Source organism: Eleutherodactylus coqui, chromosome 6 (genome assembly GCF_035609145.1).
Source record: "Eleutherodactylus coqui strain aEleCoq1 chromosome 6, aEleCoq1.hap1, whole genome shotgun sequence".
Taxonomy (NCBI): Eukaryota; Metazoa; Chordata; class Amphibia; order Anura; family Eleutherodactylidae; genus Eleutherodactylus; species Eleutherodactylus coqui.
The window spans coordinates 227,179,123-227,206,133 of NC_089842.1; the positions used below are offsets into that span (position 1 = coordinate 227,179,123).

The 27,011-nt window shown below is 47.3% G+C and overlaps 1 protein-coding gene across 1 annotated transcript; it reads left to right on the plus strand.

The window, feature by feature from the left end:
• The first annotated feature begins 1,626 nt into the window (after positions 1-1,626).
• On the plus strand, positions 1,627-26,016 carry LOC136571857 (SLAM family member 5-like). The gene is made up of 4 exons (XM_066572477.1): positions 1,627-1,669; positions 5,410-5,736; positions 12,561-12,818; positions 25,820-26,016. Exons 1-4 carry the CDS (start codon positions 1,627-1,629, stop codon positions 25,960-25,962), a joined length of 771 nt encoding a protein of 256 aa, XP_066428574.1. The 3' UTR covers positions 25,963-26,016.
• The last annotated feature ends 995 nt before the right edge of the window (positions 26,017-27,011 follow it).

The following is a 27,011-nucleotide window of genomic DNA, read 5'->3' on the forward strand; positions in this document are numbered from 1 at the left end:
AAATCTATCAGGGGGGCAAGATTCTAGTTCAATTTTGTATCCCTCCGCTACCAGGCGTAAAGCCCATTCACTAGTGGTTATGTTTCGCCAGCTAGCAGAAAAATGAGCTAATCTTCCACCTACCACGCACGAAAATGCGGGTTAAGGGACAACAGTAAGAGTCTTACCCCTTCCTCCCTTCGGATAAGACCACCTTCCGATCTTTCCTTTCCCAGCGTAGGTTGTAAACAAGGAACGTGGAGTGAAAGGTCTTTTAGGTGGTCTGATGGCTGGCAATCCCTGGTTTTTGTCCGCTACCTTCTCTAGCAGGCGATCCAGGTCTGGTCCAAAAATGCGTGAACCCCAAAAGGGTAAGGCGCAAACTTGTTCTTGGAGGTTATGTCTCCAGACCACTCCTTTACCCAAACTGCTCTTCTCGCAGTATTGGATAGGGCTGCCAGGCAGGCTCCAAAGCGGACCGTCTCCATAGAGGCATCCGCCAAAAATCCCGTTGCCATCTGGAGCGAGGGATGCCGACTGCAATCTCTTCTTTGGAAGCTTTCTGGTCGATCAAGGGTGCAAGCTGATCCAGCCAGACCGCCATGGAGCGAGCCACCGAAGTGGCCGCAATGTTAGATTTTATGATGAGGCAGGACGGGGACCAAGCCTTGGGCATGGTCGTATCCACTTTGTTATTCATAGAGTCTTTTAAATGGGACGTATCCTCTAATGGAAGTCCAGACTTCTTAGACACCATGGAGATAGCTGTACCAACTTTAGGCGTCTCCTCAAAGATGGCCACCTCTTCGCCCCGAAAATAAAAGGCGCTCCTTAAACTCCTTGGAGATTAGCAGAGCCTGATCCACACAACACCACTCATTCAGGATCAGTTATTTTAGTGTGGCGTTTACGGGAAATGTAGATTTCCATTGTGGAAGCAAGCCCACAAATATGTCGTTCTGTGCTGTGCGGGGTTGCTGAACTTCTTCCTCCATTTGCATGGTTCTGCGTACTGCTTTTAGTAGCTGATCCATGTCACTGGTGGAAAAAAGGTATTTTTGCTCCCCCTGCGACACTTCCTCCAGATCCTCTAACTGAAATTCATCCGCCATTTCAGAGTCGGACTCTGTCAGAGCAGACCTTCTTTTAACCCCGGAGGGTCCTGCTTGGAGGTCTGAAAGGGAGGACTGCACTTCTCCCCAGACGACCGATCGAATCTCAGACATTAGGGAAGTTTTTTCTTCCTGCAGGATTTTCGATCAGGAAGTGCATAAAGTTTTGGTATAGGAGTCGTCCAGTTTTGCTAAGCATACTGGACACTTTCTAGTTCTCCTCCTGAAATAACAAGGGAGAACTCTATTAGTAAGGAAGTGTATGTAGTGCAGGTGTCTGTAGGTTGTCCCACAAGACCACTTACAGTTGGAAGATTCTCTGGGTCCTCTCTGGCCGACATCCTGCGCTTGTGAGATGGAGTCCTGTCCTTAGAATCAATCTCCAGCGTTTGGAAAAGCACCAGTATCTTGCCCTGGTGCAGAGAGCTTTAAAATTTTGAGTTTGGCAAGCCAAGGCCATGCCCCCCGAGCGCTCCGTCCTAGGCCACGCCCCCGTGCGGAGCGTCTGACGTCACCACACCATCGGGAAACCCAGATGAGGCAGTCCGTCCTTGGGCTCCGTCCCATGCAGTCCCTGGGTAACACCCAGATGAGGTCCTTCCCACTGGGGTAACCGGGGTTGCCAGAAGTAGATGCCGCCACTGTGCCTGGTAAGTCCTCCGGCATGTGACAGCATCGCTGGAGCTCTGCCCTGCTGTCCTGCGAGGAACAGGAAAAGCACTGGTGTTGGTGGAGGGGAGGTGCCTTGTATGCTCTGCCTTTTCCTGTCCCTTCAATCCAGTAGGGGAGCAACCTCCAAGTGTATGCTGTCATGATGTTGGAGGGAAATTGGTATTGCTGCATCTGTAAAGATCTGATTTATTAAAATATCACTTGAGTAATTCTGCATGGTGAAAAAAAATGCATTGTTATAATTGCATTTTTTTGATCACCCTGTCTCCTAGAAAAAAAATTGAATACAAAATAGGAAAAAAACGAGTGCTTACACAACTACATTGACGGAAAAATAAAAAGTTATGATTTTTTTGAAAGTGGGAATACAGGAACTGCAGAATGTGATCTGACGCAGGCGCATCTCTGACCCTTTGTCATGAAAAGGTTAAGGCATATTGGAAACAAAATTAGGGTGGAATTCCACCTTAAAGGGGTTGTACCGCAAATCAAAGTAAAGTTAAACACTTCTGTATGGCCATATACATGCACTTTGTAATATACATCGTGCATTAAATATTGGCCATACAGAAGTTATATACTAACCTACAGGGGTGTCCCCGTCTCCCTGGCGCCGACCAAATCCTTCTTCTCCTGGCTCAAATAGACGCGCTTGCGTAGTCTGCCTCTTTTGTCCCGTGGACGCTGGTAGCTGACTCCTCCCTCGGCCGGCCTCTCAACTAAATGAGCACACTCCACCACCCTCCTGCACGTCGTGCCAACCAGCCAATGGGGTGGCTGGAATCGGCATTACATGCAGTAGAGGTGCCCGCCCCCCGTGATGACGTCGGTCACTTCATCATGTGACCAACGTCTCGGGAGCGCGCACGTAGCGCTGCAGCAAGCCTGCGGTGCACCTTGGGAAAGGACGGGCGCCATCTTTGAAAGAGAAATTTTATAAGTTTATAAAACGGCATACCGGTGAGTAGAAATGCTTTTTAAAAACTCTTTACACGGCTATTGTATGCCGTTTGCTTCACATGGGGGACTAGGCTGATAGAAAATTTTCAGTTTTGGCGCGGGACAACCCCTTTAATTATTACTAGTTGGAGAAACTACCAACTTTCTCTCTAGAGGAGCTTCATTAACCTTGGGTAGGACCTGCTGAAGTCACAGCCTGGTCACATCACACATGAACCTTGGGACTCAATATTAGAAAGTGAAAAGTTCCCCTTTGGATGGGTGTTTACGAGACAGAATGAAATTCCTTGTCAGCTCTCAGTAAGATCATAATAAACAGGACAACGTGACCGGAGAAGATGATCTCTCTCTTGTGGATCCTAACGGGAATTTGCCTTCAATGTGAGTATTTATTTTATAAGACTTTGCTTCAACTTTGTCTTTGACACAAAGTGTATTTGTTATCAGTTGAGTATGGCATTTAATAATAATAATCTTCATTTGTATAGCGCCAACATATTCCGCAGTGCTTACATAGACAAGGGGAATACGGAGAGACAAAAGTACAGACATTACAGAACCACGGTTACATAGTAATCAGTTGATAGAAGCAATAGGGGTGAGGGTCCTGCTCCAACGAGCTTACATACTACAAGTAATGGGGTGATACAGAAGGTAAAGGGCAGGAGATGTGCACAGTATGGCGGGGTGGAGAGTGAGGGGTGATATACACATAGACAATGGTCAGACATTTAGCCGTGTGACGGCAGAATCATTATGACTGCAGGAGCGGTTTATGACGGCTAGCAGGGATTGCAGTCAGTAGGTCAGGGAGCATGTTATCAAGTGGCGTACAGAGAAGTTTGTTTAGGGAATGCGGTATGCCTCCCTGAAGAGGTGCGTTTTCAGAGCACGCCTGAAGTTCTGCGAGTCCTGGATTGCCCACCTAGCCTTTGGTAGTGCGTTCCAGAGAACCGGTGCTGCTCTGGAGAAGTCTTGGAGGTGGGAGTGAGAAGTGTGAATTAGAGGGGTGCGCAGTCTAGTTTTGTTAGCAGAGCTGCGAGCCCCGGCTGGGTGATGGATTGAGATGAGGGAGGCAATATAAGGGGGCGCTGTGCTTTGTGGATGAAGGTAGCAAGGTAAAATTGAATTCTGTATTTAATGGGCAGCCAGTGCAGTGACCGGCACAGGGCATTTGATACTTTTATATTGGGTATCTGGTTACCAATGTTGTGTCGGTAGAGTATGTTCACAGAGGACACCAAGAGGGAACATGTGGTCCACGCAGGTGGTCCTTCACTCAAATTCATAGGCAGGACCGCAGTGCTGCAAAATCAAGAGCAGAGCTCCTAGGGAGGCACTCTGGTGGTCGTAGTCCCACATCCAAAAATATAGCCACATTTGCTTCAACTTTGTTACTATTTCCATACCTGCAATACAAAATATCAAGTACATGACTGCTCCTACTGCAAAGAATCCTTTTCAAAGCTGACTTATAATTGTAGACTATAGACTGATCAATGAGGTAATTATTTTTCTATAACTTTAAACATCACATAAATGCACTGAGTGGCCATTTATTAGAGCTTCCGACCTATTATTAGAGACCTCCGCCCTACATTCCAGCCACCGGACCTTTATCCGAGACCCCAGCCTCTTATTAGAGCTCTTGGGCCTTGCACATTAGCGTGTTCCTATATGGAGATGATCACCATAACTCCAGAGTGCAGTATAAAATCACGCAACACGTTTTCCGATATTCCTGCAGAATGATCTACTCACCTAATGCAATCTGCTCCATGATGAATGGCTGTGGTTTGGAAGTCCAAAGGAGGTTTAACGTCCTACTAGATGGGGGTCTAATAAAGTAGTCATTCAGTGTATGATCATTAACACTTTATATGGAGCATTGTGGATTAAGTTTTACTCTTCGCTGCTAGAGGACTGCGACTGACAGCCAGTCTCCCGTTGCAACAGTGGGGATCGGTAATTAACATCATTCCCTTCTGTTAACCCCTTACATACCCCAATTAATGTTGATTGTGGCGTGTAGAATGTTCACAGAGGGAGGTCGTTCCCTCTGATGTCATCAACCTCTCACAATGTAATCACGGAAGGCCTATAGGTTACCATGGCAGCCAGATGCAAAGCAATGGCGTCTGGGTCTGCACTGGCTTATGATCGATAAAAATAGCAATAATACATTGCAATACTGAGGCACTACAGTGTATTATCATAGCCATCATAACATCACAGGTTCAAGTCCCCTACAGGGACAAAAAAGTGTAAGAAAAAAAATAGTAGTAGTGAAAAAGAAAAAAAACTCCTTTGCACACTTTCCCTTTTTTGTTTATAAAAAAACATCACCACATCTGTACTGCCTGTACAATAAATAGAGCACAATATTTATCGTACACACCAAAAATGTAACAAAAAACCCTTACAAGTGGAGCCAAAATTTTTTGTTCATTTCACCTTTTAAAAATGCAATAAAAGTGATCAAAAAGTTGTATATACCCCAAAATGGAGCCAATAAAAACGACAGCTCGTCACACAAAAACGAGCCCTCACAGAGCTCTGTCCATGGAAAAATAAAAGAGTTAGGGTTTTTGAAAAGTGAAGATAAAAATCCCCAAAAATATTCGCTACCTTGGGACCAAAATAGGTTGTGTCACTAAGGGGTTAACCTGTTGCATTGATTTATCAGATGCATTATGTGAAGGATCCTGCGAAGAGAGGAATCATGTTGTTGCTGCGGAGGGCGGAGATGTCATTCTTCAGCTAAATCCTGTTGGAGCCCTGGGAGATATCACTTGGTTCGTCTCTGGGAATCATTTTGCCACCTCGGAATCTGGAAGAAATATAAAAATTCGAGATAATCGATACAAAGGGAAAGTGTACAGCATGGAGGATGGGTCATTACTCCTGAAGAACGTGGTCAGGAAAGACCAAGGAACCTACATAGCAAGTACCCTGAGAAGAACATCAGGAAAAGAAGAGCTCTGTGCGCTGATCTATGACCTCAGAGTATACGGTAAGAGAGAAATGCATTTATTGGTCAGCATAAGGACTGTATACAATAGGTAGATACAAACCCAATGCCCAAAAAGTTGGGACGCTATATAAGATGTAAGTAAATGTTAAAACCAAAAGAATACAATGATTTGGAGATCTCATCTAACCATATTCACAGTAGAACAGAAAACATATCAAAGGGGGAAAGGGAGACATTTTTTTAAATTAATTCTTAAAAAATTACCTCAATTAGAAATTGATGGCAGCAACACATCTCACAAAAGTTGAGGGGCATGTCTACCATTGAGTAGCATTCACTCTTTGGACAAGTGGACTGCGGTTGGCCAGTTCAGCCCCCGGACTCTTCTTCCGTGCAGCCATGCTGTATTGATGGATGTAGTATATGATTTATCATTGTCTTACTGGAATATACAAGACCTTCCCTGAGAGAGACATTGTCTGGATGGAGTATATGTTATTCTACCACCTCTATATACTGCTAGGCATTGATAGTGCCTTTCAGGATGTGTGCCCAGGCCATATTATAGGCACTAATGCCACCTATACCATCAGAGATGCAGGACTGTTGGATGACCGCTCTCCTCTTAAGGTCCACAGGACCCACATTCTGTGGTTTCCAAATATTTCATTCATCTGACCACAGAACAGTTTCCCATTTTGCGTCAGTCCATTTTAAATTAGCTGTGGCATAGAGAAGATGCCAACGTTTCTGTATTGTGATTAAACAAAAAACAAGGGGGGTGGGTACCGTGTTAGCGAGTAGAGCAAAATGTGATTGTTCTCAGTAAGAAAAATCAAGTAATCTTGTAGATATGAGACCTTTTTATTTTTGTTAGCCATTAAAAGGTATCATATCTACAAGAGTACTTGATTTCTCTTACTGAGAGCAATCACGGACTGTATGACTATATGGCTTCTTCTCTGATGACACAGCTGTAACTTTCTATTTGTGGATTGTGCAAAGAACTGTGATCAGATAATGATTTCTGGAAGTATTCCTGAGCCCATGCCGTGATTACATTACAGAATCATGCCTGTTTATAATGCACTGACGCCTGAGGTCCCGTAGATCTCGAGCGTGCAATATTGATCATTGGTCCTGTTCCTTGTGCACATGAGTTTTTCTCCAGATTCTGTAACTCTTCTGATGATATTCTGTACTGTAGATGGGGGGATATTCAAAGGCTTCACAATTTTATGTTGAGGAACATTTTCTGAAATCGTTCCACAATGTTTGCACAGATTGGTGAACCTCTGACTGTCTTTCCTTCTGAGAGATTCTGCCTCCCTAATACGCTCTTCTTATACACAATCAGGTGACTTGATCCTCCAGCTGTTTTTCATTAGCACTGCTTACTTTTCCAGCCCTTTGTTACCCCTGTCCCAGTTTTTGTGAGATGTGTTGCTGCCATCAAATTGTAAATGGGTTATTTAAAATGAAATAGAGCAATATCTGCCTTTCCCCTCTGATGTGTTCTATTGTGTATAAAGTATAGCAATATGAGATTTCCAAATCATTGCATACTAAAAAAAAAAACTTACATCAATTTGGTATTGATGGAATTGTACTGACTTGCACAATTAATTGAGCATATTATTTATACCGCACTGGGAAAAAAAAAGCAAAACATTAAACATATAAACGTGGTATTCTTGTGTCAACCCCGAGAATAATGTTACCACATTGTTTATTCTGCAGGCTGAACAAAAATAGTACAATTTAATTTCATTTTTTTCCAATACTCTCCCTCAGGGCTTATTCAGACGGGTGTTTATCGTTCGGGTTTCCATGCCCCGCCAATATACGCTGCCCCTGTCTGCAAGGGTAGGAGGCGGGACGGACCGAAATAAGCTTTCAAGATGAGTAATAAGTTATACAACACATTATATGTTCCCCAAAATTATATCATTAAAAAATACAACTTATTCTGCAAAAAAACCCAATCATGCGGTTATATCAATGGACAATTAAAAGGTTATGGTTCTCGGAATGCGATGATGGAAAAAAATGAGAAATTGGTTGGTCATTAGGGCCTAAAATATGCCAGTTATTAAAGGGTTAACTGCTGTTGATAACCAATACCAAAATAGTATCAGAGACAAAACTTGCTTTTTGTATATTATGTCACTAGAGGGTGCTGCAGTACCATTTCTGGAAACTCCTCACTATGTTTATGTCTATAGCATCTGGCATCTCTCCGCTATTATGTTTCATGCCACTACAACTTCCTTCACTGCTGCCAGCTGACACTGAGCTGTAGGGCTTAGGAAAACGGCGGGGCGATATATGTTCGTGGGAAAGAAGCCTTATTTACAGGAGCGTATATCAGCCGGTGTTTTCACGGCCGGCTGATAAACGCTCCCATCTAAGTAGGTTCCCCTTCCCACCCCTCACCGACTCTCTGCCTCTCTCCTCCCCTCTGAGCGGTTTGCGATAGGAGTGGGCAGGACAGGGGCAGAGCTAAGCTCCCGCTCTTCCCCTTGCCTATAGCCAGCAATAGGAATGGGCGGGACAGAGCAGAGCTTAGCTCCACCCCTGCCCCACCCCCTCCCGTTACAAACGCTAGAGTGGAGGAGAGAGACAGAGAGTCAGTGAAGTGGAGGGAGGGGAGGAACTGCTTAGATGGAAGTGTATATCGGCCGGCCAATATATACGCTCATGTAAATAAGCCTGTAATCTGTATTTTTGTATACACTAAATTGACAATTTATTAAAGACCCCCATCTAGTAGCGCATTGGACTTTCTTTGGCCTTCAGAACCGCAGCAATTCATCAAAGCGTCCATCCACAAGTATGAGAGGACCTGGATGTGCCAAGAAAACCATCCCCACACTATTACTTCACCTCTACCAGCCTTGACTAACTGCCCACTAACCCACTACTGCCCATTGCCCATTAATCCCTTCCCGCCACAGGAGATAATTTCACATGCCATCTGGAAAACATTTCCTGCGAATGGACATAAACTTACATCTTATGGATGGTGCAGACTCAGAAGATAAGCCTGCGCCATGCGCAGTATGAGCCAGCTCTGACAGCCGGCCTCCCGCTACATCAGTGGGGACTGGTGAGAACACCGATCCCCACTGTTAATCCCTCACATACACCAATTAAAGTTGGTCGCACCATTTAATTGGTTCACAGAGGTAGGGCACTCCCTCTGTGACATCATCAGTCTACTGCAACGTAATGGCGGAGGTCATTCAGGACTGCCATGCACTGTGATTGCTATAGCAATACTACCTTGCAGTAAAGAAGTACTGCAGTGTATTATTAGCGTTTTCATAGGTTCGCAGGTCAAAGTCCCCTCCAGGGACATAAAACATGTAGAAAATAAAAATAAAGATAGTAAAAAAAAACATCAAAAAAATTATCACAAAAAACCCTGTTTAGTTTAACAAAAAGTAAAATTAAAAACCCATGTGTTTGGTATTGTTGCATCACATAGAGGTAGGCCTGTGTCACATGAACGTATTTGTGCAGCGTTTTGTCAATGCAAAATGTGCGCAAGCAACATGCAGGGAGTAGAACTCATTGATTTTGTCCGCACAAAAAATATACAACATGCTCTACTTTCCTGCACATTTGGAAATAGCATATATAGAACTAATTAAGTTAATTGAGAGCGGGCTTGTGTGCTTTTTTTGTACGTGTGAGGGTGGATTCAGACGACCGCATATCGGCTCGGTTTTCACGCCGAGCCGATATACGGTGTCCTTATCTGCAAGGGGGGGGGATGGAAGAGCCAGGAGCAGGAACTGAGCTCCCGCGTCCTCTCTGCCTCCTCTCCACCCCCTCTCCGCCCCTCTGCACTATTTGCAATGAAAGGAGGCGGGGCTAAATTCCGAGATTAGCTCCGCCCCCGTCCCGCCTCTGCCCATTGCAAATAGTGCAGAGGGGCGGAGAGGAGGCAGTGAGGGGGCACTGCTCCTGGCTCTTCCAGGCTCCCCCTCCCTGCACAGAGAGATGATGTATATCGGCTGGGCGTGAAAACCCAGCCGATATACGTTCGTCTGAATCCAGCCTGAATCGGCACGATTTTTATGCGCAAAAAGGACAGTAAAACACACATTTGCAGGCGCCAATACACAACGCCGCTTGCACAAGTACGCAGCGCAAACACACTGGTAAAAATGTGCTTACGTCCCTGGGACACCCGACCTAATTGAACACACTTTTTATCCTGCACAACACATGCTGCAAAAAACCTTTAAAAAAAACGGAGCCAAAATGCTTTTTTTGTTCCCTTTGCCTCTCAAAAAATGCAGTAACAGTAATTAAAAAAAAAGCATAAACCCCAAAATGTTCCCAATAAAAATCACAGCTCGTCACGGTACTTTGAATGCAAAACAGGAAAGCAAATAATTTCCAATTTAAAAAAAAGGGTTTTAATTGTGAAAAACCTAAAAATATATATATATATTTTTTTTTTTTTGGTATTGTCGTAATTCCACCGACAAGAAAAAAATTATGTCTATGAGGGCTATTTCAGACGACCGTATATCGGCTCGGTTTTCATGCCGAGCCGATGTAAGGGGTCCTTGTCTGCAGGGGGAGGAGGATGGAAGAGCCAGGAGCAGGAACTGAGCTCCCGCCCGCTCCGCACTATTTGCAATAGGAAGGGTCGAGACAGGGGCGGAGCTAAGTAACGGCGCTTAGCCCCGCCTCGCCCCTCCCATTGCAAATAGTGTCAAGGGGTGGGGAAGGGTCGGGAGCTCAGTTCCTGCTCCTGGCTCTTACCGATATATAGTCGTCTAAATAAGCCCTTATGCTGCAGGATTAAGGGCTCTTTCACATGGGCGCTGCGATTTGTGGTCGACCGCGTCACAGCTGCAGCACGGCCGAAAATCTCATTAACGAGAGGCAGCCGTGACCAAATCATGGCTGCATCTCCCGTTTATGTGCCCGTTCAGACAGCCCGGGTGTGGCGAGTATACAGTATATAATTTACAGATGGACAGCCCCTTTAACGAGGACTCGTTGTGGTATTAAAAAGGCCACCACAGCCAACTTTATTAACACAGTTTAGTTACAAATAAAGCTATTCTTACTTTTCCTTCTTTTATTCGTTTCTCTTTTTGAAATGTTAAAAAACGGATGTCTAATTGAGGCAAACGGATACGATATTCTGATGGATTCATTAAACAGATGCATCAAAAAATGGATAGCTCGCCGCTGTTTACATCAGTTTTTCTAACAGATTTTTTTCCCAATTTTTTTAACCCCTTAACACTATATGACATACGTTTACCTCCTGGGCACATGGTACTTGCCGCAACCAGATGTAAACTTACATCCTGTGCATGGCCCGGGCTCAGAAGCTAAGCCAGTGCCATGGGCAGGGAGAGTCTGACTGTGAGAACACCGATCCCCGCTGTTAACACCTGTTGATCACGGCATGTAAATGATTCACAGAGGGAGTGCGTTCCCTGTGTGACGTCATCGGCCTGCTGCAATCTGATTACAGAGGGCTGATGAGTTGTTAAAGCAACCAGATGCCATTTCCAGGTGACTGGGTCTGCCATGGCATATGATTTCTAGCAATTGTGATACTGCATTGCAGCACAGTACAGCAATGCACTATCATGGTGATTATAGGATTGTGGGTTCAAGTTCCCTACAGGGATATAAAAAAATATGTAACAAAAATAGCAATAGTAAATAGAGATGAGCGAGCATACTCGTCCGAGCTTGATGCTCGTTCGAGTATTAGGTTGCTCGAGATGCTCGTTACTCGAGATGAGCACCACGCAGTACTTGTCTCGATTAAACGAGCACTGACCATTGAATTCAATGGAGCCGGCAATACAGCCGGTTCCATTGAAAGCAATGCGCTGCGGGCGATCGCGGGATGAATTGTCGGGAAGGGGTTAAATATATAAGCCCTTCCCTGCAATTCATCCTGAAATGTGTAAAAATAAAAAATATATATATACTCACCTTTCCGCTGCAGCCAGAGTTCAGCTGCGGCTGCCGGAGTTCAGCTGCGGCCGCCCGCAGTTCTCCTGAACTGCTTCTCTATACTATTCAGCAGCCGGGGCTTTAAAATCCCCGCCTGCTGAATGAGCTGCCTCTAATTGGTCACAGCCTGACCAATCAGAGGCAGATCTCACTCACACACCCATTCATGAATTCATGAATGGGTGAGTGACTGCTGCCGAGACCGGGGGAATATATATTTTTTTTATTTTTACACATTTCTGGATGAATTGCAGGGAAGGGCTTATATATTTAACCCCTTCCCGACAATTCATCCCGCGATCGCCCACAGCGCATTGCTTTCAATGGAGCCGGCTGTATTGCCGGCTCCATTGAATTCAATGGGCTAACATCGTTCTTCTCTGCCACCGCTGTTACAGCGGTGGCAGAGGAGAACGATCTTTATGCTCACAGTGGGGGGGGGGGGGGAGCCCTCTTGCCGCTATTGTGGCTTAATAGTGGGACCTGGGAACTTGAGATGCAGCCCAACATGTAGCCCCTCGCCTGCCCTATCCGTTTCTGTGTCGTTCCCATCACTTTTGTGAATTTCCCAGATTTTCACAAATGAAAACCTTAGCGAGCATCGGCGATATACAAAAATGCTCGAGTCGCCCATTGACTTTAATGGGGTTCGTTACTCGAAACGAACCCTCGAGCATCGTGGGAAGTTCGACTCGAGTAACGAGCACCCGAGCATTTTGGTGCTCGCTCATCTCTAATAGTAAAAAAAAAAAAAAGTGTAAAAAATGTTTTGCCCACTTTCCCCTGTTTTTTCACTGTATATCTGTATAGATTATCAGATTTGGATCCTAAACAGAATTTCTTTTAATATTTCCCCACAGAAATGCTATCGGATGACAACATTGAGATTGAGTACGAGGTTTCCAGTAACGAGACGTGTAACATGACAGTCAGCTGCTCGGTGAAGGGATCAGACGTCACCATTACCTGGGAGAGTTATAAACACAATGACATAAATGTAACCAGTAATATTATACATATACAGGACCCTGATCCAAAGGTCGTCTACACCTGTACGGCAAGGAACCCCATCTCTAACGCCTCCAAATCCGTCACCCCCTGGGGACAGTGCAAGAAAGGTAAAGCCACACTTTATGGTTCCATACTGGGTATCATCACTATAAATATACTGTTGATAAAAGCATTGAGACATAGAAGAGGATGAAATTCGATTTCTCATTTTTGAATACAGTATTGGTCCACCGTTGACATCATTGACTGCAGTAACCCTACTGGGCTGCTTTACCCAAAATTCCCATATATATGTGGAGCCAATTTGCCTACATTCCTCGAGGAGAGTTTCTGATAGTGATGCGGGGAATGATGGGCGAGTTGGGTGTGACTTTGAGCAGAATAAAGAAGTTTGTAGACGTTCTGCTCCCCCACACTTGTGCTGTATGACATGGTGCTCGGTCATGTTGGTGGAGACACGGAGCTGTATCAAAGCATTAACACAGGGTAGGGGATGCCACATTGTCCAGAATGTCTCTGTACCCATTGGCATTGAGGGTGGGCTTCACTATAACCCACGGCCCTAGTTCTTCCCAACAGAAACACCCCCACACCATAAGAGAACCTCCTCAAAACTTCACCGCTGTCCAGCCAACCACCACACCCAAGTACAGCCATCTGATCATAAGATGGTGTACTGTGATTTATCTGTCCACAACACTGGCTTCAACTCACTTACAGTCCGTCGCTCCAAGCCGCATCGCAGGCACCACTGCGCCTTCACTGCTGTGATGTTGTGGGCACCTGCTTGTCCATGGTAACCTTTCACGTGCTATTCACTACAGCCAGTTCTAGTGCTAATGGATGTCCCAAGGGCCTGTGAAGCCCCCTGAGCGAGGGCAGATGATGTGTGTGATGTCTTCACAGCTCTACAAGGTTTCATTGTCCACATTATGTCAATTTACGAGGTCGCCCTGAACGTGGCTGCATTCCACACACCAGATTGCCTTCATCTCCCAATAACATGGCCGACAGTGAACTCTGCAATGTCCCATACTGATTGGACCCCACCAGACCCCATTGTCAGATCAACACCTGGTAACATCCCCATACCAGACCCCATTGTCAGCTCTACACCTAGTAACATCCCACTGCCAGACCCCGTTGTCAGCTCTACATCTGGTGACATCCACGCACTAATTCCTGTTGTCAGCTCTACATCTGGTGACATCCACGCACTAATTCCTGTTGTCAGCTCTACATCTGGTGACATCCACACACCAAATGCCGTTGTCAGCTCTACACATGGTAACATCCCCCCAACAGACCCCATTGTCCGCTTTACACCTGGTGACATCCACACATCAAATTCCGTTGTCAGATCTACACCTGGTGACATCCACGCACTAAATCCCGTTGTCAGCTCTACACCTGGTGACATCCACGCACCAAATCCCGTTGTCAGCTCTACACCTGGTGACATCCACGCACCAGACCCCATTGTCCGCTCTACACCTGGTGAAATCCCCCTACCAGACCCCATTGTCAGCTCTACACCTGGTGACGTGCCACTGCAGACCCCATTGTCAGCTGTACACCTGGTAACATCCCCCCACCAGACCCCATTGTCAGCTCTACACCTGGTGATGTGCCACAGCAGACCCCATTGTCAGCTGTACACCTGGTGACATCCCCCCACCAGACCCTATTATCAGCTCTACATCTGGTGACATCCCCCTACCAGACCCCATTGTCAGCTCTACACCTAGTGACATCCCACCGCCAGACCCTGTTGTCAGCTCTACACCTGGTGAAATCCATGCACCAAATCCCATTGTCAGCTCTACACCTGGTGACATCCACGCACCAAATCCCGTTGTCAGCTCTACACCTGTTGACATCTCACCACCAGACCCCGTTGTCAGCTCTACATCTGGTGACATTCCCCCACCAGACCCCATTGTCCACTCTACACCTGGTGACATGCCACAGCAGACCCCTTTGTCAGCTGTACACCTGGTAACATCCCCCCACCAGACCCCATTGTCATTTCTACACTTAGTGACATCCCCCTACCAGACCCTGTTGTCAGCTCTACACCTGGTGAAATCCACGCACCAAATCCCGTTGTCAGCTCTACACCTGTTGACATCTCACCACCAGACCCCGTTGTCAGCTCTACATCTGGTGACATCCCATCACCACACCCCTTTGTCAGCTCTACATCTGGTGACATCCCACCACCGGACCCCGTTGTCAGCTCTACACCTGGTGACATCACCCTACCCGACCCCGTTGTCAACTCTACACCTGAAGGCATCTGATGGTTTCTGTACTGGGATCTCCTGTGTGATTCTCTCCTTCATACCTCTCCTTCATAGTCACACAGGCGACAAAGTCACGTGATTTTTTCGCAATGTATGACATCGCTACAAATCGCAAGTATGTGAAGCCCATGGTTTCCTATGGGCTCCTTCACATTTGTGATATTTTGTAGCATGCTACATTGCAAGACAAAACCCTTGCAGGTTTTGCGATATGCCTGCAACTTGTGAGGTTTTGTAGCCCATGTTTCCCTATAGAGCCTTCCTTTCTGTTGCATCGCATTGCACGAAAACATGGTCTTCGTGCGGTGTGATGCAACTTTGACATTAGGAAATCCTACTGTCAAACCCCTAAACTAAGCCCTAGCTGCAGGGAAAAAAAAAATAACACATACATCACCTAAGAAGCGCTGTCCAGCTCCGGCCCGTCTTCTCCCCGATCCCTGGCAGTTGTCTTCAGCATCTCTTCTGGGCGAGGATTGGAAAATCCCCGCCTCTTTTTTTTAACTTTTTTTTCAGCAGCTGGGGCTTATTTTCAGGATAGGGCTTATATTTCAAGAACCCCCCCCCCAAAGAGCCTCGCAAGTGGTGCTACAAAATCACGCGACTTTGTAGCACCACTTGTGAGTTTGAAGCACCACAAAATCGAGGTTTCCCTGCGAGAAACCGCAGCAATATCACACGGACCACTGATGAGATATCGCTGCCATTTTCTCATGTCCATATCAAGGCAATACTTTTATCAACATAGTGTATTCATAGAAATGTCTTAGTCCTAGGGTATTTAGTGAGTCGGGGTCCAGGGTTTCCAACAGTCTTGGAATTTTTCCTGGACAGTTTGTAAAAATAAATGCCTTTTTCTCAGGTGTCTGAAAAAAAAAATCAATGTGCAGGATTGGTGGAGGCCAGTATTTTTGTCAACTTAGTGTACAGCATTATACAATTATTATACGCTTATAATACACCATGTTGAATCGCAGTGAACATTGTGCAACGACTGTTACTTATAAGGATTATGCAAATAAGGGAGATGGAATAAATCCTCCACAGTGCCACCCATTGAAAGTCAGACTTTTTATACAAGCCTTGTTACAATGACTGGGAATTAAAAGCAAAGCCAGACCCCATGTACATACAGCTGTTTCCGGGTTTTTGCCCTTCATCAGTGTACAGTAGGAGTCTGGCTTTTTGCTAGTGAGAGGCCTGGGACAGGGGTCAGAAACGCTACCTTTTCTCCTTAGGGAGAGCAACTATATACTATAAACTAAGTGAGCAGACTCAAATGGCCACGCACGCTCCTCTGGGTAATATGCAAATAAGGGAGATGGAATAAATCCTCCACAGTGCCACCTATTGAAAGGCAGCATTCCTTCAAGTCCTTCAATTTATAAGGATTATAACACATCCTGTGCACTAGGTGGCAGTGATGAACCAATGACTCCACTTTGCTCACCCACTGAATGTAGGTTGGTCAGATGGAAGGCAGTATAATTGCATGATTTACCTGTCTTGAATTTGCAGTCATAAAGACTCAAACAAAGTTCTACATAGGGATCGCATACACAAAACGGCAACAGACAATTTTAATTGACCATTAACCTTTTAATGACTAGAACATTTCAGGCTCTAATGACAAACTTTTTTTTTTTTTTTTTGCATTCTCCGAAAACAAACTTGTTAATTTTTCTGTCAACATAGCCATATGAGGTGATATTTTTTGCGGGACACGTTGTATTACTAATGACATCATTTTGGATAAATATAATATATTGTATAACATGTATAAAGTTTTTGATACAGATTGAGATAAAAAAGAAATTCTGCCATCATTCTTCGGATTTCTTTTAACGACGTTCAGCCTACATAATAAATATGGTGATAACAAATTTGTAATTTTTTACTTTTTTACATGTTTTTACATCATGACCTGGTGATCACATCGTAGGACTCCGATGGGTGAAGGAGGGAGCCTCCTCCCTCTGTCAGCCTTTTACATGCTGTGGTCGCATTGATCACCGCATGCAAAGGGTTAAATGGCTGGGATCAGTGGCTTCTCTAGTCCCCACCAGTAGAGCTGGAGCCCGGCTGTCATCAGACAGCTGACTAGCTGCTCCTACCAGCATAAGAGACTTATGTCAGTATTCTGATGCAGAGCCATAAAAAGAAGCATCTTTCAGAATAAAGCCAATTAGTGAGTGCTGTAATAACGTTTAAGGGCGACCACTGAGGGGTTAAAAGTAATTGGTTTTGAAGATATACATAATGTCAGATTCTTAGGATATTGATGAACTGAGGGCCGAAAGCTGTAGTAGAGTACAAAGTAGCTACAGATGGGGGTCGAATAACAGGGACATCTATTTTGAGTTGAATGCGGAGCTCTGTGGATGACCTCAACTTCTGGATTTTAGGTAGAGCCCAACTCTTGATTGCAGAGTCTGAACCTTGCCATCCATCCTCTCGTTAAAGGGGTTGTTCCATGACATCATGTTATCCCTTATCACAGGAGGAGATAATTAGCTGATCGGTGGGGTATGACCTCTGGAACCCCAAGTGATCTTGACAACAGAGATCCCAAAGGTCGACAAATTAATGGAGTAGTGGTTGCACATTTAAACGGCTACTCCATTTTTTTCATTGGACCTCCATAGATAGCTGAAAGCTTGAACTCGACCACCACTCCATTCATTCAAGGGCCTTCCAGACCTCCATTCTTAGGGTTCGTGCGAGTTCCAACAGTTGGATCTTCACTAGAGATGAGCGAACGTACTCGTCCGAGCTTGATATTCGTGCGAATATTAGGGTGTTCGGGATGCTCGTTACTCGTAACGAGCACCACGCGGTGTTCCGGTTACTTTCAGTTTCCTCTCTGAGACGTTAGCGTGCTTTTCTGGCCAATTGAAAGACAGGGAAGGCATTACAACTTCCCCCTGTGACGTTCAAGCCCTATACCACCCCCCTGCTGTGAGTGGCTGGCAAGATCAGGTGTCACCCGAGTATAAAAATCGGCCCCTCCCGCGGCTCGCCTCAGATGCCTTGTGAGTTAGCTGAGGGAAAGTGGTATCGTGCTGGAGCTGCTGTAGGGAGAGCGTTAGGAGTTAGTGTAGGCTTCAAGAACCCCAACGGTCCTTCTCAGGGCCACATCTACTAGTGTGCAGTACTGTGTTAGCACTGTATTTTATTTATTTTTTTTTCAAAATTGGATCTGCAGAGCATTGCGCCCTGCAATAGGGACAGAAGTGGTGGTTAGGCAGGGAGAGTGTTAGCAGTGAGTGTAGGCTTCAAGAACCCCAACGGTCCTTTCTAGGGCCACATCTATCCGTGTGCAGTACTGTCCAGGCTGCTGTTAGCAGTGTTGCATTTTTTATTTTTTTTCTCAAAACCGGCTGTGCAGACCATTGCACCCGGCATTAATACTACAGGGATAGAATTGTGTAGGCAGGGCCAGAAGACATACATTATTCATTGAATAGACGCAGTGTGGCTTTTCCTTTGAAAAACAAGGGAAAAAATTCTATTTCACCTGCCTCTGACAGTCCTCAGGGCTCTGGGTACGTGTGTGCTGCGTGCTGAACGTTAAAAAAAATCAGACGCAGCCAGCTACGTTTTACTGCAGGCTTGCGCCAATTTTTTTCCTGCATGGGAAATCCCTGATCTGCTGTAGCGAATAACTTTGCATCACTGCAGTTCTGTGACACATTTGCAGGGCCACAACACAGTTATTAAACTTAGTAGTATTCATTGAATACACGCAGTGTGGCTTGTCCTTTGAAAAACAAGGGAAAAAATTCTATTTTGGCTGCAGGCTTGCGCCAATTTCTTTCCTGGCTTGGAAATCACTGGTAATACAGCATGCTGAGGGGTAGGGGTAGGCCTAGAGGACGTGGACGCGGCCGAGGACGCGTAGGCCCAAGTGAGGGTGTGGGCACAGGCCGAGCTCCTGATCCAGGTGTGTCGCAGCCGACTGCTGCGCGATTAGGAGAGAGGCACGTTTCTGGCGTCCCCACATTCATCGCCCAATTAATGGGTCCACGCGGGAGACCTTTATTAGAAAATGAGCAGTGTGAGCAGGTCCTGTCGTGGATGGCAGAAAGTGCTTCGAGCAAGCTATCATCCACCCAGAGTTCTGCGCCGTCCAGTGCTGCAAATCCGAATCCTCTGGCTGCTGCTCCTCCTTCCTCCCAGCCTCCTCACTCCACTACAATGACACATGCTCAGGAGCGGGAAGACTCCCAGGAACTGTTCTCGGGCCCCTGCTCAGATTGGGCAGCAGTGGTTCCTCTCCCACCAGAGGAGTTTATCGTCACTGATGCACAACCATTGGAATGTTCCCGGGGTCCGGGGGATGAGGCTGGGGACTTCCGGCAACTGTCTCAAGACCTTTCAGTGGGTGAGGAGGACGATGACGATGAGACACAGTTGTCTTGCAGTGAGGTAGTAGTAAGGGCAGTAAGTCCGAGGGAGGAGCGCACAGAGGATTCGGAGGAAGAGCAGCAGGACGATGAGGTGACTGACCCCACCTGGTGTGCAACGCCTACTCAGGACAGGTCTTCAGAGGGGCAGGCAAGGGCAGCAGCAGGGCAGGTTGCAAGAGGCAGTGCGGTGGCCAGGGGTGGAGGCAGGGCCAGACCGAATAATCCACCAACTGTTTCCCAAAGCGCACCCTCGCGCCATGCCACCCTGCAGAGGCCGAGGTGCTCTAAGGTCTGGCAGTTTTTCACAGAGACGCCTGACGACCGACGAACAGTGGTGTGCAACCTTTGTCGCGCCAAGATCAGCCGGGGAGCCACCACCAACAGCCTCACCACCACCAGCATGCGCAGACATATGATGGCCAAGCACCCCACAAGGTGGGACGAAGGCCGTTCACCGCCTCCGGTTTGCACCGCTGCCTCTCCCCCTGTGCCCCAACCTGCCACTGAGATCCAACCCCCCTCTCAGGACACAGGCACTACTGTCTCCTGGCCTGCACCCACACCCTTACCTCCGCTGTCCTCGGCCCCATCCACACAACGCACAGTCCAGCCGTCGCTAGTGCAAGTGTTGGAGCGCAAGCGCAAGTACGCCGCCACGCACCCGCACGCTCAATCGTTAACCGTCCACATAGCCAAATTTATCAGCCTTGAGATGCTGCCGTATAGGGTTGTGGAAACGGAGGCTTTCAAAGCTATGATGGCGGCGGCGGCCCCGCGCTACTCAGTTCCCAGTCGCCACTACTTTTCCCGATGTGCCGTCCCAGTCCTGCACGACCACGTCTCCCGCAACATTGTACGCGCCCTCACCAATGTGGTTAGTGGCAAGGTCCACCTAATTACGGACACGTGGACAAGCACAGGCGGGCAGGGCCACTACACCTCCCTGACGGCACATTGGGTGAATTTAGTGGAGGCTGGGACAGAGTCAGAGCCTGGGACCGCTCACGTCCTACCCACCCCCAGAATTGCGGGCCCCAGCTCGGTGGTGGTATGTTCGGCGGTGTATGCTTCCTCCACTAAAGCACCCTCCTCCTCCTCCTCCTCCTCCTCCTCAACCTCTGTCTCGCAATCTAGATGTGTCAGCAGCAGCAGGACGTCGCCAGCAGTCGGTGTCGCGCGGCGTGGCAGCACAGCGGTGGGCAAGCGTCAGCAGGCCGTGCTGAAACTACTCAGCTTAGGAGATAGGAGGCACACGGCCCACGAACTGCTGCAGGGTCTGACAGAGCAGACCAACCGTTGGCTTGCGCCGCTGAGCCTCCAACCGGGCATGGTCGTGTGTGACAACGGCCGTAACCTGGTGGCGGCTCTGCAGCTCGGCAGCCTCACGCACGTGCCATGCCTGGCCCACGTCTTTAATTTGGTGGTTCAGCGCTTTCTGAAAAGCTACCCACGCTTGTCAGACCTGCTCGTAAAGGTGCGCCGGCTCTGCGCACATTTCCGCAAGTCCCACACGGACGCTGCCACCCTGCGCACCCTGCAACATCGGTTTAATCTGCCAGTGCACCGACTGCTGTGCGACGTGCCCACACGGTGGAACTCTACGCTCCACATGTTGGCTAGGCTCTATGAGCAGTGTAGAGCTATAGTGGAATACCAACTCCAACATGGGCAGCGCAGTGGGAGTCAGCCTCCTCAATTCTTTTCAGAAGAGTGGGCCTGGTTGGCAGACATCTGCCAGGTCCTTCAAAACTTTGAGCAGTCTACCCAGGTGGTGAGCGGCGATGCTGCAATCATTAGCGTCACCATTCCTCTGCTATGCATCTTGAGAAGTTCCCTGCAAACCATAAAGGCAGCCGCTTTGCGCTCGGAAACAGAGCCGGGGGAAGACAGTATGTCGCTGGATAGTCAGAGCACCCTCCTGTCTATATCTCAGCGCATATATCTCAGGAGGAGGAGGAGGAGGGGGAGGAGGATGAGGAGGAGGGGGAAGAGACAGCTTGGCCCACTGCTGACGGTACCCATGCTGCTTGCCTGTCATCATTTCAGCGTGTATGGCCTGAGGAGGAGGAGGAGGATCCTGAAAGTGATCTTCCTAGTGCGGACAGCCATGTGTTGCGTACAGGTACCCTGGCACACATGGCTGACTTCATGTTAGGATGCCTTTCTCGTGACCCTCGCGTTACACACATTCTGGCCACTACGGATTACTGGGTGTACACACTGCTCGACCCACGCTATAAGGAGAACCTTCCCACTCTCATTCCCGAAGAGGAAAGGGGTTCGAGAGTGTTGCTATACCACAGGACCCTGGCGGACAAGCTGATGGTAAAATTCCCATCCGACAGCACTAGTGGCAGAAGGCGCAGTTCCGAGGGCCAGGTAGCAGGGTAGGTGCGGAGATCGAGCAGCATGTACAGCCCAGGCAGTGCAACAGTCTTTAAGGGCCTGGACAGCTTTATGGCTCCCCAGCAAGACTGTGACACCGCTCCCCAGTCAAGGCTGAGTCGGCGGGAGCACTGTAAAAGGATGGTGAGGGAGTACGTAGCCGATCGCACGACCGTCCTCCGTGACGCCTCTGCCACCTACAACTACTGGGTGTCGAAGCTGGACACGTGGCCTGAACTAGCGCTGTATGCCCTGGAGGTGCTTGCTTGTCCTGCGGCTAGCGTCTTGTCGGAGAGGGTGTTTAGTGCGGCTGGGGGAATCATCACAGATAAGCGTACCCGCCTGTCAACCGACAGTGCCGACAGGCTAACACTCATCAAGATGAACAAAGCCTGGATTTCCCCAGACTTCTCTTCTCCACCAGCGTACAGCAGCAATACCTAAGCAATACGTAGGCTGCACCCGCGGATGGAAGCATAGTTCTCTCTCACCATCCAAAACAGGGACATTTCTGCTTCATCAATCTGTGTATAATATTCCTCCTCCTCCTCCTGCTCCTCCTCCTGAAACCTCACGTAATCACGCTGAACGGGCAATTTTTCTTAGGGTCACAAGGCTCACTCATATAATTTTTCTAAAATTTTTTTATACGTTTCAATGCTTTTTAAAAGCGTTGGAACTTTAACTTGAACCAATTTTTCGTTAAACTGGGCTGCCTCCAGGCCTAGTTACCACTTAAGCCACATTAACCAAAGCGATTAATGGGTTTCACCTGCCATCTTGGTTGGGCATGGCCAATTTTTACTGAGGTACATTAGTACTGTTGGTACACCAATTTTTTTGGGCCCTCACCTACAGTGTAATCATAGCAATTTCTATGTTCTTCGCCTGCACTCATGGTACAGAAAGGTGTGTGGGGTTGGCCTACACTTTAGCTACATAAATGTAACTTGGGCCTTGGCTATACTGCAGCTACTGAAATGGAACTAAGACTGCGCTCCCACTATACTGCTGCTTCGGAATTGTTCCTGGGGCCTGTGTAGGCTGCTACTATTACTTAAATGGAACTTAGACTATGCTCCTCCTATACTGCTGCTTCGGAATTGTTACTGGGGCCTGTCTTGAGTGCTACTATTACTGAAATGGAACTAATACTGTGCTCCCCCTATAATGCTGCTAGTGATATGTTAGTGGGGCCTGTCCTAATGCTACGGCTGAAATGTTACGAATTCTGGGCTCTGCCTATACCGCTGCTAATGGTATGTCTCTGGGGTGTGGAAACAGAGGCTTCCCAAAGACATGATGGCGGCGAGGCCATTTCCCACCAACGCGGTTACTGTTAAGGTGCATATAACCACGGACACGTGGAGAGGACACGTAGTGCCTCAAAAACATCCCCCTCCTCCTCCAACAATGAAAACATTCTTGGCAAATGCCTTTGCATTGGTTCGTCTGTTGGCAGTCCAAGAATTTCACCTTTACCGACACAACAAGAGAGCCCCCCCACCATCCCCCCGCCACGGCCCACTTAATCCTGGCCACATTCCGAAAACCAACAAAATACAACCGTGCTACTAGGTCCGCAGTCACCACCACATTACCACCAACGCGGTTACTGTTAAGGTGCATATAACCACGGACACGTGGAGAGGACACGTAGTGCCTCAAAAACATCCCCCTCCTCCTCCAACAATGAAAACATTCTTGGCAAATGCCTTTGCATTGGTTCGTCTGGTGGCAGTCCAAGAATTTCACCTTTACCGACACAACAAGAGAGCCCCACCACCATCCCCCCGCCACGGCCCACTTAATCCTGGCCACATTCCGAAAACCAAAAAAATACAACCGTGCTACTAGGTCCGCAGTCACCAACACATTACCACCAACGCAGTTACTGTTAAGGTACATATTACCAGTCTGACTGGGGCATGCAGACACCTAGACAGAATGAATAGTGTGTGGCACATAGGTTCCCCATTGCTATGCCCACGTGTGCAGCTCCTGATGGCGGTGGCACAGGATTGGATTTCCCATTGCTTCTGTACAGCATTGTGGGCTATCGCCCCACCACTTTTAAAGAGGGTCGCTGCCTAGCCGTGCCAACCCTCTGCAGTGTGTGCCTGCAGTTCCTCCTCATGGCAGACGCACTTATAAATAGACATGAGGGTGGTGTGGCATGAGGGCAGCTGAAGGCTGCGCAGGGACAGTTTGGTGTGCGCTGTGGACACTGTGTCGTGCAGGGGGGAGGGGGGTTGGGCAGCATGTAACCCAGGAGAAGTGGCAGCGGAGTGTCATGCAGGCAGTGATTGTGCTTTGTTGTAGCTAGTGTGGTGCTTAGCTAAGGTATGCCATGCTAATGAGGGCTTTTCAGAAGTAAAAGTTGTTGGGAGGGGGGGGGCCCACTCTTGCCAGTATTGTGGCTTAATAGTGGGACCTGTGAACTTGAGATGCAGCCCAACATGTAGCCCCTCGCCTGCCCTATCCGTTTCTGTGTCGTTCCCATCACTTTCTTGAATTGCCTAGATTTTCACACATGAAAACCTTTGCGAGCATCGGCGAAATACAAAAATGCTCGGGTCGCCCATTGACTTCAATGGGGTTCGTTACTCGAAGCGAACCCTCGAGCATCGCGATAAATTCGTCCAGAGTAACGAGCACCCGAGCATTTTGGTGCTCGCTCATCTCTAATCTTCACCAATCAGCTAGTTATGGAGATAGGAAATAATTAATTTCTAAAGAGATGGAGCAGACACCAAATAACCACATCTCAAGAAGCCCATAAGTCAAAAATGGCTGGCCTGTGGGAGAATAGGGGATAATGAGCTTATTGGTGGGGGTGGGCTTACCATTGGGAATCTGCCAATGTTAAGAATGGAGGTCCTGAAGTTCCCCAAATGAGTAGAGTTGTGGTCAAGCATGCACACCACCAATCCATTTATCTCAGTGAGACTGCTGGAGCTAACTGAGCACTTAAACTCGCCACTACATTTATTCAAGGACCTTCAGTATTCCAATTTTCACACTTGTGGAGAGATCTATTAGTTGAACCCCCTCCAATCAGCTAGTTATTCACTATCCAGTAGATAGTGGATGATTTTATTTAATGGGACAACCCCTTTAACATATTAATTTCAAAGGAGATGAAGAAGACACCATATAACCACATTGGGAAATCTAGGTCAAAAATAGCCATCCTGTGTGAGGATAGTGAATGACCACTGGGAACCCACCAATCTTGAGAATGCTAGTCCAAAAGGTCTCCAAATAAGTGGAGCTGGGGTCAAGCATACACCGCCAATCCAATCATGTTAGTGAGACTGCTGGAGACAACTAAGGGCTTGGGATCAACTACCACTACTTTCATTCAAGAACCTTCAAGACTCCTATTTTAATTATTGGTGGGTGTCCCAGTAGTTGGACGCCTACCAATTAGCTAGTTATTTGGATAAGGGATAACTTTATTTTGTGGGACAACTCCTTTAATGCTTTATTTTCTAACAAGATGGAGCAGACACCATATAACCACATCTCAAGAAACCCATAGGTGAAGAGTTAATTGACCACTGAAAATTTGGCCATTTTTCTATCTCATACCAAACCTCTGTGAACATCTAGTTATAACTAGAAGGCGCCCACTTGAAAATAATTTGGCATCTATGTCCATCTTGAGTACTGAGGCCACTATAGGGGGGGGGGGGGGTCATATTTCTACTGCAGCCACTATGGGGGTCACTAATACTACAGGGGCTACTAATGGGGGGCATTATTGCTACTGAGACCACTAACAGGGGCACTATTATTACTGGGGCCACTAACAGGCTCACTGTCACTACTGGGGCCGTTAAAGAGGTTACTATTATTACTGAGGCTATTAAGGGGGTTACTATCACAATTGGGGCTACTAAGGGGGCTTATCACACTTCACCTCAGGCAGCATAAAGGCTTAAGGCTTCCTTGTGAGTAACACAAATATTTGGATTTATATGTTATTGCTATTTTTCATTTTAGGGAGACGACAGAAACAGGAAGACTACACGGTCCTGAACCTAATAAGGCTGAAGCTGGCTGGTTGCATATTGATTATCACATGCTTCATTTTTGGCCATCACATGAAAACGGAGGTGGTGGCATCCTCGGAAGAGAACGGATGAGGGTTCTGCAAGTGTTTGGTCTGGATGTACAGAAGTAATGAGTTCCACAGGTTACCTTCTGGGCAACTGAATGTGGACTCCTTCCTGGATAGAGCTGATATATACACATATGTCTATCTTAGATTTTTGACATTTTCTTTGGATCAGTCTCCTTTAATATGCACATAGACATTAAATATACCAGCAAGGCTTGGACTATTGGGTTGTATCCCTGCAGTTTTGCCTGTAAAAATTGAGAAAAGTCATAAAAATTATGTAAAATTATAATAAATGACCATTAATTGAGGCAGGACAAAAAGTTACAAAAACAATCTCCATAATCATCAGAAAATTCAACAAGGTTTAGAAGATCTAGTCGGGATTGTTTGATTGTGCCGTTGTACACTAAATGACCACTTTATTAGAACACCCCATCTAGTAGCATGTTGGACCTCTTTTGGCCTTCAGAATCACAGCAGTTCATGGTGACATCCATCTACAGGTATGAGAGGACCCAAGATGTGCCATGAAAACCTTCCTCACATGATTAGTCAACCGCCACCAGCCTGGCAGGAAGTATTGATCAATTTATGCTACTTGTGCCAAATTATGCTCCTCCCATCATCACGGTGCAGCAGAAATCTGGATCCATCTGTATTGGCCCAGTATACTATCCCATCCTGGTCCGTTCCATAAATGTCATACATGTTTGTCTTATGTGGATGCACTGTGCAAAGCCTGTCTTGTCATATCCAGTGTGTGTGTGTTGCACAGCCGTGGCGCTTGAGAGGTTAAGGCCGCCTGCAGACGGCTGGGTCGGATGCCACTGCAAGAATTCTCACAGCGGGACCCGACCCACGCTCCTGCCAGGACCAGTGCGGCTCTTACCTGCTCCCACGGCTGCGGCTCTGTGATGTGCCGACTGCCGGCCAGCCGGTGCACGGCAGAGCGGAGCCGGCCTGGCACTACTGACATTTCTGTGTGGGCCTCTGCGAGACATGCACAGAAATAGAACATGCTGTGATCTGTTTTCCGTGTGTGTTTTCACGCGGACAAATCGCGGCCATCTG

Coding starts and splice junctions, on each gene's coding strand:
- LOC136571857 (XM_066572477.1), top strand. CDS start 1,627: ATGAGGCAGTCCGTCCTTGGGCTCCGTCCCATGCAGTCCCTGG. Junction 5,737..12,560: donor CTATGACCTCAGAGTATACG/GTAAGAGAGAAA, acceptor ATTTCCCCACAG/AAATGCTATCGGATGACAAC. Junction 12,819..25,819: donor CTGGGGACAGTGCAAGAAAG/GTAAAGCCACAC, acceptor TTTTCATTTTAG/GGAGACGACAGAAACAGGAA.